At 34.5% G+C, this 22,934-nt stretch overlaps 1 protein-coding gene across 2 annotated transcripts in view; it reads left to right on the plus strand.

Annotated features, from left to right (window-relative positions):
- The window catches only part of LOC150075993 (transmembrane protein 164), a 121,265-nt gene extending 105,702 nt beyond the window's left edge, over window positions 1–15,563 (plus strand). For both annotated transcript variants that reach the window (XM_090387476.1, XM_090387475.1), the window contains 2 exons: window positions 13,341–13,642; window positions 15,015–15,563. In XM_090387476.1, coding sequence (XP_090243602.1) covers window positions 13,341–13,640 — 300 coding nt within the window. In that variant the 3' untranslated portion in view covers window positions 13,641–13,642; window positions 15,015–15,563. The remainder of the gene's footprint in view (window positions 1–13,340; window positions 13,643–15,014) is intronic.
- Window positions 15,564–22,934: the final 7,371 nt, after the last annotated feature.

The following is a 22,934-nucleotide window of genomic DNA, read 5'->3' on the forward strand; positions in this document are numbered from 1 at the left end:
TGTAATAACTGAGAGCAAAGTGGAGGAGAAATTGTTAAAATTGAACATAAGAAAGGAACCTGGGGGTGGATGGGATCTATCCAGTTATTATTTTCATTTACAATCAACAATAAAGGTTACCTCTATACAGAGGTAACCTTTATTGTTACCTCTATTCTTTTCGATATTGATGGCCAGACAAATAAATAACAGAGAAGACTATTGTTATTTATTTTCAGTGGATACTACCTCCACAGACGATCATTTCGAAGCTAGTGGGCTTCATCATCAGTGGGTGGGCAGATACTCTGGTAATGCAACATGCCATCACAGTTGCAAAGTTATTTCCACAATATGATGGATTACCAGGGTACCTGCCCACTCACTGATGATGAAGCCCACTAGCTTCGAAACAATTGTCTGGGTGGTGGTATCCACTGAAAGTAAATAAGAGTAGTCTTCTCTACTAGAGAAGCATTATTTATTTGAAGTAGTGCAATACCAGCTATCTTGTGAAGGCACTCATAGTATGAGATACAATTAAAACGATGCCTTTACACTACACACACAGTTCAAATTTATGGGTAAACTATGGTGTATCTACACCGATATTATATAGTTAATTACCTAAACCCATAAGAAATTATGCCTTGTGCATTTCATCTTCTAATATATATTTATTTATACTTATTTATACCATGTTAAAGAGAAAACATGGAGGTTTGCCAGTTGTTACTGTCGAGACGTGTAGTTCCATCATTCACCGTCAGTTGGCATTACCTGTCGTACCTCTACCACACACATAGCCTTGTTGAAAGGTGGTGGCTTCCGGTCCCGAGAAGGCATTTTGTGTGCTACTGTTTGATAAGAACAAGTGTGCAACTAACGTTCGAAGGAAATTTCGAAGTGTGTACAGTAAAGAGCCACCAACCAGCTATTTACAAGTGGCATAAGCAATTTGTAAACATGGATTGCTTGTGTTCGGGAAAGAGCAGTGGCCGGCCTAGTGTTACTGTTGATAATGTGGAATGAGTGAGAGAGACATTCATAAGGAGCTCCAATAAATCAGTGCGGACAGCATCACATGAGCTGCAAATTCTAGCCCCAACAGTATGGAAGGTTCTTCATAAAAAACGTTCTATGACGTCGTATAAATTGCAGTTGGTGTATATGTTAAAGGAAGATGGCAAAGAGAAGTGTTTCCAATTTTGTTGTGAACTGCAAGGACTGTTAGAAGAACGTGGTGACTTCTTTAATCGCATAGTGTTTAGCAATGAGGCCACATTTCACACCAATGGGAAGGTCAACCAACACAATTGTTGAATCTGGGACACCCAGAAACCTGAAGAGATAATTGAATATGGGTGTAATTTGCCAAAGGTGAATGTTTTCTGCGCCTTGTCACACCAAAAACTGTACAGCCCTTTCTTCTTTGCCCAGGGCACTATAACTGGGCAATCCTACCTCGATATGCTGCAGCTATTGTTGATGCCTCAAGTTCAGGAAGATAGTGATGACTTTATTTACCAGCAAGATATTGTGGAAGTGGGGCCCCTCCCCACTTCCATAATGACATTCGGGCCTACCTTAACACCGAGCTACACAAGCACTGGATCGGACGTGCTGGAGAAAGGGACGAATGTTTCTTGAAATTGCCGCCGAGATCACTGACTTAACTCTGTGTAATTTCTTTTTGTGAGGCTTCATAAAGGATTGTGTTTATGTACCACCTTTGCCACATGACGTCCAGGAACTAAAGCAGAGAATTGAAGAAGCGACCACCACAGCCACACAGGATATGCTGGACAGGGTATGTCAAGAGTTCAATTATCATGTAGGCATTTGCCATGTCACACATGGTTCCTACATTGAATTATTACGAAGTGATGTGATGCAAAAAAAAACTTTGACATTTTCTCTTTTACAAGATATGTATATGACACTGATATCTGTCCTAGTCTTTGTGCAATAAATCACTGAAAGATTTCCCGCCATTAATAAACACCCTGTATTTTTTTTTTTTTTTTTTTTTTTAATGAAAACCCCAAACACGAAAGGTATCAAAACCTGTAATACTTAGTACCATGCATGGGTTGAAGGAGAAGTGGGGGGGGGGACTTTGCTCTAGAAACTAAACATGGGTTTCATCACTTCAAGCCTCCAATAAGCAAAATGGTGGTATTGCACCAGTTGATGAGAGCCATCTATTCAGTTCAGATATAACTGGGCTAAACTTCGCACCATGTCAATTTAGTATATATATAATACATATATATATTTCAAATTAAACCCAATTGAATCAAAGAATAGACAGCAAAATGAGTACAAAATAAAAATGAAAATAGTAGAGCAAAAACATGTGGCAGTAAACATGCAAAAACCACAACATGTTGCGTGTATTTAACTATAAAATGTAAGGTAAAAATATAATGAAATGTATGCCAGTAGAGTGGCTGACCAGCGAAGAGAAAATGATTTTAACAAATAAAACAGCAATAAACACAAGAATAACGAGGAATAGAGTACTGTTGGAGAAACAATTCTAATTAATTTTGAAAAAAAGGTTCAAATTAAAAGAAATTTAGTGGCACCCACTCGGCTAAGCACCAGTTTCCGAGTTGCCAACATTACAAACAGATAAGTAGAAAAAACTGAAAATAATATCGAATTGGACAGAAAAGACTGACAATTATGCCCCATGTCATTGGAGGACCGCGAGGCGATAATAGTCAGGGAGACACTGCATTTCGAAACTAAACAAATAAATGACACAACAAAATGATGCCACATCAAGCTGCCGAAGCAATAGATTTGCATAATGGTGGTCCTTATGCAGTGTAAAAATAATGGGACAGAAAAGATACTCACGTGGAGAAAACTAAACTACTGAACAAACAAAGCAACGGCAAAACTTTGCCATTGCTTCGAAATGCAGTGTCTCCTTGACTAATTATGGCCTTGTGGTCCTCCGACGAGATGGGGCATAATTGTCAGTCTTTTCTGTCCAATTTGATATTATTTTCAGTTTTTTCTACTTATCTGTTTGAACCTTTTTTCTAAATTAATTAGGATATTTTCTCCAACAGTACTCTGTTCCTCATTATTCTTGTGCTTATTGCTGTTTTATTTGTTAAAATCATTTTCTCTTCACTAGTCGGCCACTCTACCGGCATACATTTCATTATATTTTTACCTTATAGTCTATAGTTATATATACATGTATATGCATGTTTGTGTATTTGTATATATGTATAAACACTGGGTTTTCTGAAAAGAAAATTCAGTTTTATGTGCAAAACAACTCAACTTTATCATCAATTTGCTATACATAGAATGAATAATTTGAAATGTGTATACAATTATATATAATAATTGTATTGAAAATAAGAAATAAGTAATGTTCCATAATGAAATTCGTTGTGATTCTGTCAGTATATTTTTTAAAAAAATAAACACATATTACTTGATACCTTCTGAACATTTCGCGGACTCCCTGGAACTAGTCTACGAACCCCCAAGGGTCCGCAGACCCCAGTTTCGGAAATGCTGATATACAGGAATTTTGCTAGCAGGGATATGTTCCGTGCTAGCAAAATTCTAGCAGGGGACATATCTCTGCTATAAGGCAATTGTCAGGCCATACTTTGAGTACTGTATGTAGGTCTGGAGGCCTCATTTTAGGAAAGATGTAGAGCTGCTGGAATGAGTACAGAGAAGGGAAACGAGATTGGTGAGTGGAACAAATGATTGCTGTTACCAAGAAAGGCTTAAGTTCTGCAAATTGCCGCTTCTAGAGACTAGGCACCTATGAGGTGATCTAATTGAGGTGTATAAGGCCTTGAATGGTTTGAGCAAGCTCAGTGCTAATGGGATTCTTCTTCTTTACTCACCTTAGGGGACATAAATTCAAATTGAGGAAAGACAATTGTAGAATAGATGTGCGGAAATTTGCCTTTAGCCAGTGGGTGGATCACCAAGGAGAAGTACCTCAGTGTTAGGAATGTTGGACTGGAGAAAGTCAAGTTTCAAAGAGAGGAAGTCAAAGTGTTCCAAGTAATTAGCGGAGGTGGGAGAACGATAGAGGTAATAGATGAATTTGATAGAATGGGGTAGAGAGATTTTGGGCCAGGGATCGAAAAGAGGAGATTCTAAATTACTAATTCTTTGACAGGGAATATTTGAGTAGACATATGCACAAGAATTACCTTTGAAGCAAAAGGAATCGTATAGTAAATAATTAGGACAACTGAGATGAATCTGTCAAAAAAAGTACATGGGGTTTTGCAGACTGTAAGTAGGAAGGGACATCATTGAGATTGGAGCTGAGATCATGTATATTTATGAAATGAATAAGGAAGTGTTTGGGAGGTTTAGATCTTTTTTTCAGATAACTTTGTTCATTAGTTTGACTATTTGTGATGTAGTAAGAAAAGGTAGGGAGGACATGTATGAAGTAAAGAAATTTTTGGACATGACATACACTTGGCAAGAATACATGCAGCCCCTTTACATAACTTGGCCTGAACACTGCTCCCCATCGTGCACACTACTTGAGCTCCCTCCTAGTCACTAGCTGATCTGGAAGCCTCCTAGAGAGTTACCTGCTGGTTCGGTTCAGTGGACTATTTAGCAACTGGTCTCCACACATTGTTTTAGATCTGTACCCTCAAAATGTAAGTAAGATTGGACCTTTCCATGATGCCCATAATAACCTCAAAAGACATCAGTCATACTGCATAATGGAAGAGATGAGGGGGTTGCTTTAGCTTTGCTCTGCAGATGGAACATGAGTTACACCACTTCAATCCTCTAATAAGCAAAGTGATGGTATTGCAGCATTCTTCTTGGACCTTTTTACATGTTTTAGTACTATATACACATTTTTGGTGGATTCTGTCATTCCCCCCCCCCCAACCACCATTGAAAAAAAGACTGGGATTCTCTGTGGTATTGTGGCATTCTTTCCCACACCTCAGTATCTGCTTACGTTGGTTCCACCTGGATGGTGGAACCAACCACCTGTGCAAGTCCCAAAATACAGCACCTAGTATACTGGAGGTGACTCCAGTATACTAGGTGCTGTATTTTGGGCTATACCTACTTGCACCTTCGCTGATGGTGGGTGGACTACTAACAGTCCCACTATCTCCACAAAGGTGTAAGCAGAGAATTTGGTTGCCACACAATGACCGGATTCACCGAAATTCAGTCTATTTGGCTTGAGTATCACCTGATTATCAGTTCCATCAGTATTTTAAACATCTAAGTAGCAAACCTAGCTTGTTGTACTTGAGTGAATCTGTGTGACAACCAAAAATACAGAAAATCAGGTCTTTGTTATGATTAGACTTTTAGTTCAGATTTCTTGGTGGTGGGCGGAGCTATTGCTACTTCCTTAGTGTTAAATATCAAGACAAATTTGCAAAATATGAAAAGAGACAAAACATTTTGGAAATGTGTTGAAATAATTTGTGTGTATTGTTTATGTATTTCTTTATTTTATTTATTATTATTATTTTTTTTTTTTGCGTTAGTAGCTTAATTAATCACTTTAGCCTTTTTACATGTGTTAGTACTCTATACATTCTTGGAGGATTCTGTCATCCCCTCCCCACAACCACCACCATTGAAAAAAGACGGGGATGCAAAAACTTTCTGTAGCCAATTTTTATGTAATTGAAATGATGGGAGTGGGTGGGGGGGAAGTACTCTTAAACATATAAATAAAGTAAATAACGTTAATCCCTTCTCGGAACATTTTTTCCCCTGAAAATGTGCCATAACGGATTAAAAGTATGCATCATGCAAATACTCATTGTATAGATTTTTGTGTTTTTTATAAATTTTTAAGTAGAAAATACATGCGAGTAATTAACCCATTTCGGCTATCCCGAGTTATCTCGTGTATGCCAAAAAGTTTGCAAATTACAGGTGATCCCCGCTTAACGCTGATAACTCGTTCCGAAAAAACAGAGCGCTAAGTGAATCCCCGCTAAGCGAGCGCCGCATTCTCATAAGGTAACATGTATTTGTGAGTTGCGGTCGATGCCATGGGATATTTCCTAATTAATAATAAACAGTAGTGAAAAGATGTACAAATTTTGGTCAAAATATTTAATATTCAAATATTTGTACATATAAAATATTCTGCATTACATACATATATAATTATGTGATAACTACTTACGTATCAAAATTAAACTTAAAATTCCAATTAAAATCATGAATTTAATTGATCTAAATTGATTTAATTTAATTGACGAATTTAATCATGAAAAATGTGTCGATTTTGGGTTGTACTTTGGCCTTCTTCCTTGTAAACTAAAATGGGTTTTAATTTTAAGTCCCCTGCAGTGTTACCACTAACGATAAAGTCAACCGATCCTTCGCCACTTTGAAACCTGACATGTTTTTTTCTTCTTTCATTATGAAACTTATTTTAGGCATTCGTTTCGAAAAAAGGCTTGCTTGATCTATGTTAAAAACTTGTTGAGAAGTATAACACATAATACCCCTCTTCAATAATTTTAACAAGTTCTTTTTTGAAAGTTTCGGCTCCTTGATCTGAACTTGCTTCGCCGCTTTGAAACCTGGCATGTTTTTTTCTTCTTTCAATATGAAACTTATTTTAGGCATTTGTTTCCAAAAAAGTCCTGCTTCGTCTATGTTAAAAACTTGTTGAGAAGTATAACACATAATACCCCTCTTCAATAATTTTAACAGGTTCTTTTTTTGAAAGTTTCGGCTCCTTGATCTGCACTTGCGGCTTCTCCCTGGATCTTAAATCTATTCAACCAGCCCTTACTAGTTTTAAATGGTTTCATATTTTTTTTTAGGTGAGTTTTCTTCAGATCATCATATTGGCTAATATATATATATATATATATATATATATCTCTCTCTCTCTCTCTCTCTCTCTCTCTCTCTCTCTCTCTCTCTCTCTCTCTCTCTCTCTCTCTCTCTCTCTGTAATATTTAACTTCACTGAATTCTGCATTGGATATTATCTTCAATAAAATTAGTTTAAAGTCTCTCCATTTCGATCCTAATAGCCAGCCTAGCTATTACCAATTTAGTTGCTTGCAGTGGAACAGCTGTCTTTCCCACTGCTAAAATTAATTCTTTATTTTTTATAATTGTTCTTACAGTTAAAATTGCCAGTCCTAAATTATGGCACACATCCGCTCATAGACTGGAATCAATTCACTTCAAAACATCTAATTTAATTTTCAATTTCAGTCTTTTTCTTACTTTTATAGTCTTCATACTGTGTCCAGACGTTGCTTTTTCATTCTTATCCGCCATTATTAACTCTTCGAAAATGTAACTGTGTTGGTCGCATTAATTATAATACAATGTTCGAGTAAACTGTCCGTTATGCACAATGTCTAATACTGTACTGCGTGATGATTATACTTCGGATAAATGCATATAGCACAAATATTACAAGCAGTATACCTGATCATTTTTTAAAACGTTGATCTTGGAACTATGTAACAAGTCACTGTACTACACTTAAATTAGCGTGCAAGAAAATTTCACTGAGCATGGAAAAATTTCTCAAGTTGGCATGGGAAACGTTTTAATGCTGTTTTGCTATTCATTTTCAAGCTATCGTCTCCATCAAATAAAACAATTTCGTTAAATATGCCAAAAATACAATCTGTAAAAGAGCATTATAGTGATTTGTGACAGCATAATAGTCAGATATGGGTTATAATATAAGAACAGCGTTATAGTGAATCAGCGTAAAGCGAACCGCGTTATAACGAGGGCCTGCTGTATACAGATTTTTTTTTTTTTAATAAATTAGCACTTGAGCTAAAAGAAAGGAACAAAAAAAAACTTCACTACTCACATTATATAAATAAATTTAAAAAATCAAGTGGAATGGCACAAACAGTAACCTCCCACTACAAGCAATAATCGTGAACTAACTACATTCTGACACATGGCTGCCACAAGTGGATAGGCGAGGTAAGCATTGCTTACGGCAGCAGTTCAAGAGGGCTCTGAAATATTTTTCAATATAGTTTTCTAATCGGTTAACCCTTATCAGTATTCAACATTTAGGACGACAAATTTTATTTTGCATACTGGTGACACATAGGAACATGCACTACTGCTCTGACATTGCTGTACAATAAGAAAATATAAGTAAAATGAAAGCCAGTCGTCTGCTGCCAGACGTAAGAAAATTCCGAGAAATCTCGGGATTTATCTGGCTAATGCAAAATTAGCCAGATAAATGCCCAAGAAAATACATTTCAATCCTAAATTTGGGGGTATTATTGTTTGGGTCGGGTATTATTGTATCCCGAGATATTTTGCGTAGTTCCAAATAACTTTTAAAACCAAAAACGAGATATATTGGGATAATCCATGAAGGGGTTAAAATATGGTTTATTGCATTCTGTATAATTCATCATCATCAGCCATTTTCAATCCACTGCAGGATGAAGGCCTCTCCAGCAACTTTCCAGTTCCTTCTGTTTTGTGCAACGGCCATCCATTTACTACTCACAAACTCATAAATTTCATCTGTCCATCTCCATTGTCTTCCAGGTTTTCTTCTAGCTCCTCTTGGGTACCATTCTGTTATTTTTTAGTCCATCTGAAATCATGTCTTCGAGCTATGTGTCCATTTTAGTTCTTTAGTTTTAATAAGAATGTCCTTTACTTGAGTTTGCTGCCTAATCCATGTGTTTCTCTTCTTATCTAACAGTCTGATTCCAATTATATAAGCTCCATTCTTTGCTGTGTAGTTCTCAGCTTCTCTTCCATTCTTTTGGCGAGTGCCCACGTTTCAATTCCATATCATGGTGGGGAGAGTATACATTGGTTCATTATTTTACGTTTCAGACAAATTGGGATATTGCTCCTCAGTATGTAACTATATTTCCTGAATGTTATCCATCCAAAATTTATTATTCTCTTGACTTCCAGCCATTTATCATTATTACAGCTAATGACTTGTCCCAGATAAGTATATGACTTCACCTTTTCAATTACTGCTCCTTCAATCATTATATTCCTTTCTGTGGCATACTTGTTCATCATCATGAGCCGACCGGGCTAGCTGGGTGGGTAAAGTGCCTGCCTGGCAACCCAAAGGTTGCGGGTTCGATTCCCCCCTTGGGCTTGGATCAAAGTACTGCAAAAACCTTGGGAGGTGCATTATGGCCACAGAAGCCTATGCGCCAACAACTACCAAAAAAAAAAACAAAAAAACTTGTTCATCATTACTTTTGTTTTAGCCATATTCATCTTTAGTCCAAAATCCTTACTAACTCTGCATAACTGATTAAGATTTTCCTCTAATTCTTTTGGGATCATGGCTTATAACCACAATGTCATCTGCAAATCGTAAATGGTTAGATACTCTCCATTCACATTGACTCCTTTCTGCGACCAGTATAATCTTCTGAAAGCTTTCCTCAAGGGCAGCAGTAAACAACTTCGGAGATATTGTGTTGCCTTGTCGAACTCCTTTCTCAATTTTAAATTTCCTACTGTCTTTGTATAGTCTAATAAAGGAGGTAGCGTTCTCATATATTTTCTTCAAAATCATAATATATAGGGTATCTATACCTTGTCTTTCCAGTGCCCGAAACATTGCCTTTTGCTGTATGCCTTTTCATAATCCACAAATGCCAGGTATAATGGTGTTTTATATTCATTTGTTTCTCCATTAGCTGTGACATTACGTGAAGGTAATTCATAGTTGAGAATCGTGCCCTAAAGCTAGCTTGCTCTTTCGGTTGATTCTCATCAAGTATTCTTTCTAATCTGTTAGTAATGACCCTCGTGAACAACTTGTAGATGTGGAATAACAAGCTAATTGGTCTATAATTTCCAATTTCTGATTTATCTCCTTTGTTATGCAGCAAAACTATGATTGCATTATTCCACTGCTTAAGCATCACACCTTTTCTAATGCATTTTGTGAAGAGTCTTGCCAGTTTTTGTGTCATGTCTCTTCCTCCCAATTTTAACAATTCTTCATCTTCCCTGGTGCTTTCTTGTTTGTTTTTCATTTTCTTCAACGCATGTTCTACTTCATCAGGAAGGATATCAGGTATGTTGTATGTGTTACTAATTTGCGATCCATCTTCCTCACAGCTGGCATCATTCCCTCGCTCCTTGTATAACCCTTTATAGTAGTCTTCTGCTATTTGAATTGTCTTCTCTGCTGTTTATAAGTACACCATCGTTATTCTTCAGTTTCAGTATCATTTGTCTTTCTGTATTACTGCCCATGGCTGCCGATTTAAATCCTTTGTTTTCCCTTAATGCTTGTTCTACTTTTCTTGTGTTAAATTTTCTTATGTCCTCTCTGAGTCTCTTTCTAATGGCTTTGCATAACTCAGTATACTCAATTTTTTCCTTGTCAGTGTTTTTCTTGCTCTTCATTTGTCGTCTTCGGTTCATCATGACAAGTGTTTCTTGACTAATTTTTTCTTCCTTGGATTTCTTTTTATCTATAGGTTTCTTGGGCTTTATCACTTTCAGAAAGTTGTAATATTCCTAGTCTATCTTGGTCCTGAGCAGTCCGCAAAAGCTCAAACTTGTTCTTAAGTTCCAGTACATACTGCTTTTTCTCCTCTTCTGTGATCACTTCCAACATTTACCTTGTTCAGGACAGTAACATCATTCACGCTATATCTTCTGTTAGTGAGGATGAATTCGATTTCATTAGTTGTTAATCCATTTGGGCTCTTCTGTGTCCACTTTCTGTTCATCCTTTTTTTGAAAAAAAGTGTTCATTACCGACATTCCTCGAGATTCTGCAAATTCCACAAGTCTTTCACCTCTTTCATTTCTTTCACCAATTCCAAAATTTCCTATACTTCCCCTTTCTGTGCTGTTTTGTCTCTTTCCAACTTTAGCATTGATGTCCCCCATAATGATAGTGTAGTGAGTTTTCTGTTCATCTAGAAGACTCTCAATTTCAGTGTACATTTCTTCAACCTCTTCATCATCATGGCTCGATGTTGGTGCATAAATCATTATAACCTTTAGCTTATACCTGTAAGAAATCCTGAGTAGTAGTCTTGACACCCTTGGTGATGTACTTTTGAATTCCAAAATATTGTTTTTTATATCTTTATGGATCAGAAAGCCAACTCCACCTTCACTCCTTGTACAGCAAGGAGTGAAGGTGGAGTTGGCTTGGTGTACAGCAGATTTCCACTTGATAAACTTATTGATTAATTAATAACCTTTTCTTTTTAATTTGGAAGAAGCTTCCGTACTCTGAACTTAATTCTAGCATGTTTTTAGCAAAAATAAAAATTTGCATTACATTTTTGTAGAAATTGCATTGGTATGAGGAGATATAATAATGCAATTACTGTTGGTCCAAATATCTCCCCCCCCCATATGTGCTCCAGGGTAGGAGACTACCCAAATCCAGCATTGCTTAGACCAGTGGCAGGCAGACTGGTTTAATGGACAAGCCCCCTGGCACCTCCATAGCCAGGTGGGAAGGAGCAGCAGTGCATAGCACATGCTTCTTGATTATACCGGGGTTTGAGCCCATCACTACCAAATACGGAGGATGCGGAAAGGTCAGGGAATGACCACCGTATATTCCCAGAGCAATATGGCCTTAGTTGCTAATGCTCCTAAAAAAAAACCAAACCAAATGGACAAGCCCCTGAGGGTCGGCAAGAAGGTAGAGTTTCTGCTGTGTACGTGCATCATGAATGAGTTGCATAGCAAAAAAAATAAAAGCTAACTCATTTTAGTAATTCTGAGAGGTAAGTTGTTGAAACTTTTTTTCTCCTCAAGAATTTCTAGAAGCCAAGATTGATTATGTATCAAGTGGGCTTCATATAATTTGCTTTTTTAAATCTGCATACTTTTAAATATGAAAAGGCAGATTTTTAAGGTGGCGAAATATTTTTGTTTGTTGATTTTTTTATTATTATTTGGGAACAAACAAAATTATAATTAATTTGGATGGTTCATCAGTAAAGCTAGGAATGAAGAGACATTCATGGCTGAAAAGGCTGCATTACACTGGCCTAGACCTCCAGCAGAAGCCTTCTTAATCAACATGTGCTTAACCAGTGCTCTCTTTTTTCTTTTTAAAACATGCTATCTGATGCCCATGGCATAATGTGCCATGGGCACTGGTCCAGTAGGCTACTCTAGTACACCATGCCTACCTGTTGAATGGTACGTGTCCCCAAAGGTCAATTGTGTGTTTGTTTTGAACTGTGTTTGCATGAGCAAAATTATTTGTTATTGAAATTGCCAAACAATTTAATGAAGCGTTATGTAAATTAGCAAAATATGAGTGCAAAAAGAATTGGTTGTTTTTGTCGAAACTAAGTCGAATGCTCTGGACAGACTCACTGTCCAGAGCATTTTAAAAGACTCACTTAAAGTGTCTCTCTTAAAAAAAAAAAAAAAAAATCGCTATTGAATTAGTTGTGGGTGAGACAACTGTAAAAGATTAAAAAAAATTAGAAGGATCTTGCACTTAGTTTATTTCACAAGGATTGTTTAAGTTCTTACTCCATTTCAAATAAACTAAAATTACAAAATACTAGACAATGCATTATGACTGTGGTTTATGCAAAAAAGACAACACAGAATGCTGGTCAGCAGACTCATAAAAGTACCATCAAAGGAAAGGCCTTGGTAGCTTGTTTGTTTGTTATTTTAGGAGCATCAGCAACTAAGGCCATATTGCTACGGGATATGCGGTGGTCATTCCCTGACCGACCTTTCCGCATCTCCGTATTTGGTGGTGACGGGCTCGAACCCCGGTCTAATCAAGAAGCGTGTGCTACGCACTGCTGCTCCTTCCCACCTGGCTACGGAGGCACCGCCTTGGTAGCACAGGATGGCTTGGATGTTAGAAAAAATGTCAATGGTGTTTGTGTGTAAGAGAGTATCTGTTGATTATCCTGCTGCTCAGAAATTTACAGAAGATTTAAGGTCATTTCAATCACCTGAAACAACTGAATCGATTGATTGAAGCTCAACAATATGGATGAAGCAGATCTAAATTATAAGAGGTTGCCCACAAAATCAATGGCAAAAATAAGCAGTCCTTCACCACCAGGATACAAAAAAACATTAGGTAACATTACTAGATGCATGTAGTACCATGTTTGCTGGAATGGTCATAAATTAGGTGTCATCAATCAGCATTCTCTTTTGATAGAAGAGTTCCCATTTGGATAAGATATATTGTGCGTTCATTATTTTTATTGAGTAAAATAAAAGATTTTTAAGGTGGAAATTCTGTTAAAAATTTTCAGGTTATAAAATGAAGTGCTAGTTAAAAATATTATCATTTTAAGTAAGAAATAAATATTAAGTATTTTTTTTTTTTTATTATTTCAGATAACACAAGTGAATCTTAATAGTATGATTTGCCCAGCAGTGTCAGATCCATTTTATGGGCAAAATTTTCGCATTTGGGCTATGTTTCATCAGGCTGCTCTAATTCTGTTCATAGGAAAAATCTATACTAAATTAAGCCTTTGGGCTTTACAGTCACTAGGTACTGTCAAGTGGAATGGAGACACATATGTCACTTTAACTACTCTAAGTACTGCAAATCAGATATGCACTCTGTGTAAATCACAGGTACTAAATGGACATAGTGAACTAAAAACAAAAACTAATCTTCATTTGGATTGAAAGTAAGTAGCCTAGTATTTTTCATAACTATTCTTAGCATATGAGCTAAGTGGTTTGGTAGAATTGCCAAAGATATTAAGTCAGAAATTATATATGTATGTATGTAAAAATGTAATTTTTTTTAAAAAAACTTATTTGTGTATGTAATGCCCTCTGGAAGTGTTAATACTTTAAAGTACTTATATAATATTACCTTAGATTCTTAAATACTTATATTTTGGTACTTAATTTAATATGCCACTGATTATTTACTAAGTGGGAAAATTTTATTGAAATATTATTTTTTATTTATTTTTTTTTTATATTCACAATTTAAATTAAAATAATTTCATACAAATTATGACCATTGATGTTTTAAATTCTTTGATTGAAATTAATTTTTAGCATAACATTTTTAATATAGGCTAAAATTTTTTATATAAATTTAAGAAATCATTCTGTATTTTAATACAGAGTAATATTCAAATGATTGGCAAGGTAATATCTTGAATCATTATTATACATTTTTGCCAGTTATATCACATTAAAGGAATTTTATTAGAAGTATTATTAGCTGTTGCCATGATAACTATTTTCATTTTATATAATTTTTTATTTTTTTGTTTTGCTGCTAAATTTCAGCTACTTGATTATCGTCTAATGGTTGAAATTAAAAATTTTACTTGACTTATTTAAAAGTCAGTTTAAAATGTTTTGATAAATGCAATAATGAAGGATCTTTTTCATTTATGAAAAAGTTTTAAATTATATTTTAAAAGAATTTTTTAATATCTAAATATATTATCGCTTTATACATTTTATCTGTCATGAGATTGTTTATTTCACAATTACAACATAACATTTTTGAGTTTTTTTTTTATTATATGCCTTCTTTGTGAACAATTTTCTAAATTCCGTGTGTTATAGTTTGAAATTAGATTTTAATTAGAATTGCAGTCTGGTGTGTTTTACCTGTTCTCTTTATGAATGCATAAATTAGCAAAGTTAATTCATGGATAATTAAATAGCAATATTGTAGTTAAAGGCAACCAACTTTCTTTTCTTCCTTTTTTTCTTTTTTTTTTTTTTTTTCTTTAATATTTCAGCTTATTTTATAAACTGGTGGCACTGCCTTTTTCTTTATCACATAGTTGCTGATGCTAGGGAGTGATTTGAATTTATAGGAAGATATGTTACATGTACTGTATTTATTTATTTATAAATATTCTGAGTATAAAATTTAATAACAGTCCCGCCTCCCCACTTTTCTGTTTTTATAAGAATTATTGAAGTGGTTGCTGAACTCTCGATGTTGTCATTGAAGTTACTAGAATGTACTTAGATTTAAATTTCTTAAACATCTTGACATTTATATTAATGACCTTCCACTGATAGGAAATCCTCTCCTGGGATTATAGCACACTGCATTCTGTTTGAGAGATCCTGCTCTTCAGAAACAGCTTCAGGTTCTCGGATATCTACCACCAGTTCATTAAAAGGAAATTCATCTTCCAGAAATTTCTCTCAGTTATCACACAAATAAGAAAAATGTAGGATCAAGTGTGAAATCTATGCCTAACTTTTTCTTTATGCACAAAGGAAAAACAAGTTAGTTAATGTATCCTGTATGTCACGCTTCGAGTGTATTAATAACAGATAGTAATAATATATAATTTACAGCTGAAAATACAAGTAAAAAGCAACAACTTTTATGCATTCTGTTTCTCCATATTACTCATTCCTTCCTCCAACCAGTGCACGGCAAGAAACAGTATTCACTGCCTCATCTACATCAGGAATGACCAACTTAATTTGTGATGCAATCTACTTTTTTCCTTCAAAATGTGCCGCAATCTACCATCACAAAAATTTCATTGCACAAGGTGCACAAATCGAGGAATTACTGTATATTTAAAATTCGTCTTGATCGACCGAAATTAAATCTGCGATTGACTCGTTGGCCACCCCTGATCTACACTATACAGTATAGCTAATATGAAATGTGGATAGCCTATGTGATGTGTATAAAAAAAATAATAATAATAATTGCTTGATTTCTATTGGTCTGATTTTAATGAAATTTGAGAAAGCTCAACAAATTATTCTAAAAGAGTGAAATAAAATTTGATGAAAATACATCCACTGGGAGTTGAGTTATTATGTGCAAATGGATGGACAAAGAAATAATAATTGCCAGATTTCTGTTGGTCTCATTTTAATGAAATTGAAAAGGCTTAACAATCCTTCTAAAAGTGATATAAAATTTCGTGAAAATCCATTCATTAGTAGCTGAATTATTGTGGACAGGCAGACATGATGAAGACAATAAGCACATTACACATATACACTAGTACACTTATAAAAAAAGTGTGCTATCCTTACAAAAAAATTCTTCAAAAAAATTATACATTCCTTCTTCAGTGTATTTTGCATCTACTGGCAGCTGCACTATAGATGGCAGAAATTGGTGTCACATAGAGAACATTGCATTGCACACTAATAAAAAAACAGATTTGTGTTAAACACATAATTGTTTTTTGAAAATGATATTATCATACCTTTCCTGGATGAGTATTTAATCTTAAAAACTTTGTGATAAAATCTCTGTTGGAAGCAGCATTATAAACTAAAAAACTAGTATCAAATTAAAATGTTTACAACTACTTTTGTTTTTATGCAGAAAAGAAAGTGCATGTTCCTCATAACCAGTTGTTTTTTTTTGAAAAAGTAAAAAAAAAATTATTATACATTCCTTATGCAGGATTTGACATTTAGTAATGGAATTTCAAAGAAATTTTTCTGTTGGTAATTGCATTATAAGCTTTTTAAAATTGTAGTCATACTGGAACAGAATATGTGATATTTTTTGTGTATAATAAATGCTGCTATGAATATGATAATTTAATGTTGCAAAATAAGTAATCTAATAGACCAGAAGAAAAATAATCAGCAAGAAATTTTCTTAAATGTCAATGTTATTGAGTGTTTAAAAACAGGAACTGTTTTTAAACACTCAATAACACAGTAAATGTCATGTGCTAGCCAATGTCATGTGTTCTACACAGTAAATGTCATGTGCTAGCCAATGAATTTAATGCCAATCTCCAATTCAGTTTACATTTGGGAAAAGAAAATGTAATTAATTGCAGTCCTCCTCAAATACAGTCCTTATTTCTAAGAAAAAATATGCTGCTCCCATGCCTGTTTTCATTAACATAGATTTCTAACTGTTCTTGGCATAAGCATATAAACATAGCTTTTTCTGCATTGAAAAATACTAGGTTTCCTTTTTTTTGCTCTAGATATTACTTTTCTTCTAAACAGCCGCTGACTATAAATGCACCCTACTGTGGAATACTATTCTCACACATCTGAGGCTGAGGATTTCAGCCTGGAAAACCTTTCTTTAGTTCCTAGACCCTATCGAAAAGATGGCAGTCAGGGTTAATTAATGACCCATCTCTTATAAACTTTCTGCACTCTATATCACACAGACATTCAATTTCAGCTGCATGTCTTTTCTGTAGATATTTCCATGGGCATTGTTCTTCTGAAATGGCATCTGTAATTACATCTCTCTTTTAAATCGGTGTAGTTATTTCCTTCTTGCACTGACAGCAAATTCTCTTTTGTTGGAATTGAAACAGTTGGCTAGTTGAGGCAACTAGTCAACATTCATTCAACTCTGAACAAACTAACTTTTTCTCTTCATTCATCCCTTCCCCTCCAGTACTGTTATTCAGAATGATCTTCCTTCACACATATTTCCCAAAAATTGCAATGCACAAAAAATTCAAGTCCATTGTTAACAAGTATCTTTTGCCTTCTGAACCTTCAACCCATACTTTATGTATTATTTATTATATTTATTTATTTATTAGTAAATTAATAAGAGGAGTTTACCTCAATATAGTACGTGGAACACTTCTGTATGATACCCTCCAGAAATTAAAACGAAAAAATCGACAACTTACCGGTACATTAAAGTAAAATATAAATACAGGCATACCTCGGTTAACGTTACCTCTGATAACGAAGCTTCGATATAACGAAGTCGGCAATTTCAAGCCCCATTTAACATAAAAAAAATATTCCAGTTTAATCACCTGAAATCTAAACAAACTGAAGAAATTACGGAAACCTTTGGGGCTTCTCGTGGTTGGTTCGAGAAATTTAAAAAACGGGCCAGGATTCATAGTGTAAAATTAACAGGAGAAGCTGCAAATAAGTTTCCAAAAAAACTAAAGGAAATAATGTAAAATAAAAAATGTAAAATTAACAGGAGAAGCTGCAAATAAGTTTCCAAAAAAACTAAAGGAAATAATTGAACGTGAAAATTTTTCAAATTTGGTGTTCAATGTTGACGAAAGCGGTTTGTTCTGGAAACGGCTACCAACAAAAAGCTTCATTTCTATTGAAGAAAAATCAACTGCTGGGTTCAAAGCAGCCAAAGACCGTTTATAACGTTACTCTTTGGATCAAATGCCTCTGGCGATTATAAATTAAAATTGTTATTAGTTTACCATTCAGAAAATCCGAGGGCGTTAAAAGGTAACATAAAAATGAATTTACCTGTAATATGGAAAGCAAACAGAAAAGCGTGGGTTACCAAGGAGTTATTTACTGATTGGCTTGTTAACCACTTTTGCCCTGAAGTAAAACGGTATTGTCAAAAAAAAACAACTTTGAAGAAAAAGCTCTTTTGTTGTTAGACAATGCTCCGGGACATCCTACTGATCATAACACGTTGGACACATGCATTCCTGTCAAAGTTGTGTTTCTTCCAGCAAACACAACTTCCCTGATTCAACCATTGGATCAGGGAGTAATAACATCATTTAAAGCTTATAATCTGCGTCGAACATTAAGCAGTTTAACTGAACTAGAGGATAAAGAGGAAATGACAGTTAAAACTTTTTGGAAAAACTAAACCATTAAAAACGCAATTGAAAGCATTGATAGTTCTTGGAAAGAAGTCACTAAGAAATGCTTAAATGGAGTTTGGCGCAAAATATGGCCAGAAGTTGTACTAGAAGAAGAAAATAACATCCAAGAAATTAGAAATGAAGTTATCCAGATGGCTCAATCAATAGGTTTCGAAAATGTCGATGAAGAGGATGTTAGAAATTTATTGAATGCAGAAGATGATGGTTTTTCAGTGGAAGATTTAGAAAACATTGTTAGCAACGAAGACAAAGATAATGAAGACGAAGTTAAAGTTCCTGCCGAAAAAGTGTTAACAACCAAAGATTTAAAAAAGGTGCTTAAATGACATTGAAAACGTTTTAAATTTTTTTAGTGAAAATGATCCTGATTTAGGAAGAAGTGTTATTGTTAAGTGATCAGTGTTAAATGCAATAACTCCGTATAGGCAGTTGTTAAATGAAAGAGAAAAAAAGCATAAGCAATCAATTTTAAAATGTGATTTCACTTTGTATGTAAGTTGACTGTTTATTTAATAAAACTTTTCTTTGTTCGAAAAAAAAGCTTTTCATTTTCTTTACGTAGGAACGTATCCCTATTCTGGCCATAGTATTTTTACCTCTGAAAACGAAGTTTCGCTTAACGAAGTAATTTCGTGGAACGCATCCTATTCGTTATTCGAGGTATGCCTGTAATTAAATAATCAATTTAACACAATTCAAAATCAATTTAAAACAATTAAAATTCAAATTAACGCAATTAAAAGAATCTAACGAAAATATTCAAAACGATTTTCCTTCCTGAAGCTGACAATGCTTTTCGGCCGACTGTCGTGATCACAGGAATGAAAATTACCGAATCAGGCTAAACCTGCAACTTAAATAGTGATTATACGTCTTCGCGCATGCGCGTAAAGGTCCACGCATTGGAGATCAAATGTGGCCGCCGAACATTAACAGAATTCTTGTGTAATTTAATTTCAACGGTTTCTGCAATTAATAGTCGCGTATAATTACGTTGAACATTAAGTATTTTGGCCTTGTTAAATAAAAAAGTATGTTTTTCGTTAATGGCATGAAAGGCTAATTCTGACGCTGCTGAACGAGAAGCACGAACTGAGGCTTCGTGTTGATTTACACGAATATTAAGAGAAAACCGCGTCGAACCTTGGTAAGACGAGTCGCAATCACCGCAAGAAATGTATACTAGATCATTAATTTGTGTTGCGAACGCGGAAAGAACCGAGCGATTGTTCAGTATAGTGTGTAACTTCCGTATAGGCCTAGCTATAATTTTAAATTCGGTATCTTTAAAGAATCTGTGAACAGTGGCACAAACAGTTTAACAGATTCTTTAAAGATACCGAATTTAAAATTATAGCTAGGCCTATACGGAAGTTACACACTATACTGAACAATCGCTCGGTTCTTTCCGCGTTCGCAACACAAATTAATGATCTAGTATACAACATTTCTTGCGGTGATTGCGACTCGTCTTACCAAGGTTCGACGCGGTTTTCTCTTAATATTCGTGTAAATCAACACGAAGCCTCAGTTCGTGCTTCTCGTTCAGCAGCGTCAGAATTAGCCTTTCATGCCATTAACGAAAAACATACTTTTTTATTTAACGAGGCCAAAATACTTAACGTTCAACGTAATTACACGCGACTATTAATTGCAGAAACCGTTGAAATTAAATTACACGAGAATTCTGTTAATGTTCGGCGGCCATATTTGATCTCCGATGCGTGGACCTTTACGCGCATGCGCGAAGACGTATAATCACTATTTAAGTTGCAGGTTTAGCCTGATTCGGTAATTTTCATTCCTGTGATCACGACAGTCGGCCGAAAAGCATTGTCAGCTTCAGGAAGGAAAATCGTTTTGAATATTTTCGTTAGATTCTTTTAATTGCGTTAATTTGAATTTTAATTGTTTTAAATTGATTTTGAATTGTGTTAAATTGATTATTTAATTATTTATATTTTACTTTAATGTACCGGTAAGTTGTCGATTTTTTTCGTTTTTTCCGTTTTAATTTCTGGAGGGTATCATACGGAAGTGTTCCACGTACTATATTGAGGTAAACTCCTCTTATTAATTTACTAATATTATTATCAACGTAGAACATATTGAGTATTACAGCTCTGATTCATACTATCTTATTTATTTATTATATTTTTTAAGGCAGTTATGTAAGTGAATTGGCAGATTTATCATTCAAGATAAATAGTAAATGTTATTAAATTATGCTTCATTTCAATGTGAAATGAATCATAACCTAACATTTGCTATTTATCTTTAATCTTTTTGTGAAATTAAGAATGTTATTGGGAGTAAACATTCAGCAGCTATGAAATAAAAGTGAAAGACAGTCACCAATTTGTATACATTTTACTAAAATATTTTTTAGTAAAATGTATACAAATTGAAGAGAGTTGAAAAAGAGACTCTTGAAAGCTACTGCCTGTTACTTATTGTTATATATTTTATTATTACATTAAAGTGGGTTATAATTATACATATCTATATTTTTTTCTCTCAACCATGGACCCCAGTACACCAGGCCCATTCGTTACTAAAATATTTTTTATTTATGTAACATGCTCATGTACAGCAGGCCCCCGTTATAACGCGGTTCGCTTTATGCTGATTCGCTATAACGCTGTCACAGATCGCTATAACGTTCTTTTACAGATTGCATTTTTGGCATATTTAATGAAATCGTTTCATTTGATGGAGTCCGATAGCTTGAAAATGAATAGTAAAACAGTATTAAAAAGTTTCCCACGCCGACTTGAAAAATTTTCCCACACTCAGTGAAATTTTCTCACACGCTAATTTAATTGCAGTACAGTGACTTGTTACGTACTTCCGAGATCAACATTTTAAAAAATGATCAAGTATATTGCCAGTATTATTTGCTTTATATGCATTTATCCGCAGTCTGGTCATTACTCAGTACAGTATTAGACATCGTGCATAACGGACAGTTTACTCGAACATTGTATCATAATTAATGCAACCATAATAATGGTTGCATTAATACGCCATAATAATGGCGTATAAGAATGAAAAAGCAATAACGTCTGAACGCAGTACAAAGACTATAAATGTAAGAAAAAGACTGAATTTGAAAATTAAATTAGACGTTTTGAAGCGAATCGATTCCAGTCAATGACAAGCGAATGTGTGCCATAATTTAGGACTTGCAAGTTTAACTGTAAGAACAATTATAAAAAAAATAGAGAATTAATTTTAGCAGCAGGAAAGATAGCTGTTCCACTGCAAGCAACTAGGGCTAGGCCGACTATTAGGATTGAAATGGAAAAACTAATTTTATTGTAGATAATATCCATTGCAGAATTCAGTTAAGTTAAATATTATAAAAAAAGAGAGAGAGAGAGAGAGAGAGAGAGAGATTAGCCAACATGATGATCTAAAGAAAACTCACCTTAAAAAAAAAAAAATGGAACCATTTTTTTTTTTTTTTTTTTTTAAGGTGAATTTTAAAACTGGTTGAATAGATTTAAAATCCAGGAAGAAGCAGCAAGTGCAGATCAAGGAGCCAAAACTTTCAAAAAAGAACTTGTTAAAATTATTGAAGAGGGGTATTATGTGTTATACTTCCCAACAAGTTTTAACATAGATGAAGAAGGACTTTTGTGGAAATGAATGCCTAAAGAAGTTTCATATTGAAAGAAGAAAAAACATGCCAGGTTTCAAAGTGGCGAAGGATCGGTTGACTTTATTGTTGGTTGGTAATGCTGCGGGAAATTTAAAATTAATACCCCTTTTAGTTTATTTGGAAGAGGGCCAAAGTTCAACCCAAAATCGACATATTTTTCATAATTAAATTCATCAATTAAATTAAATCAATTTAGATCAATTAAATTCATGATTTTAATTGGAATTTTAAGTTTAATTTTGATACGTAAGTAGTTACCACATAATTATATACGTATGTAATGCAGAATATTTTATATGTACAAATATTTGAATATTAAATATTTTGACCAACATTTGTGCATCTTTTCATTCCGTTTATTATTGATTAGGAAATATGCTATGGTAACGATTGCAATTTGCAAATACGTATGTTACTTTATGGGAATGTGGCGCTCGCTTAACGCAGATTCAATTAACGCTCTGTTTTTCCGGAATGAATTATCAGCGTTAAGCGGGGGTCACCTGTACTTCTCTTTTTTTGGGGAAGGGGAGGATATCGGGATTATCGTAAAAGAGCTTGCTTAAATTAATGTTACTTATTACTGTAAGAAATGTTTTTAATTTCTAACAATCCCTTAGTAACATGATAACATAAAAATGTGTTCTGTAGTCTAAAGGCCATTAATAGACTGGATTTCATTTAGTGAGAAACTAAACTTTGATA

Source organism: Mastigoproctus giganteus, chromosome 13 (assembly GCF_048544385.1).
Source record: "Mastigoproctus giganteus isolate SK-2022 chromosome 13, ASM4854438v1, whole genome shotgun sequence".
NCBI classification, from domain to species: Eukaryota; Metazoa; Arthropoda; class Arachnida; order Uropygi; family Thelyphonidae; genus Mastigoproctus; species Mastigoproctus giganteus.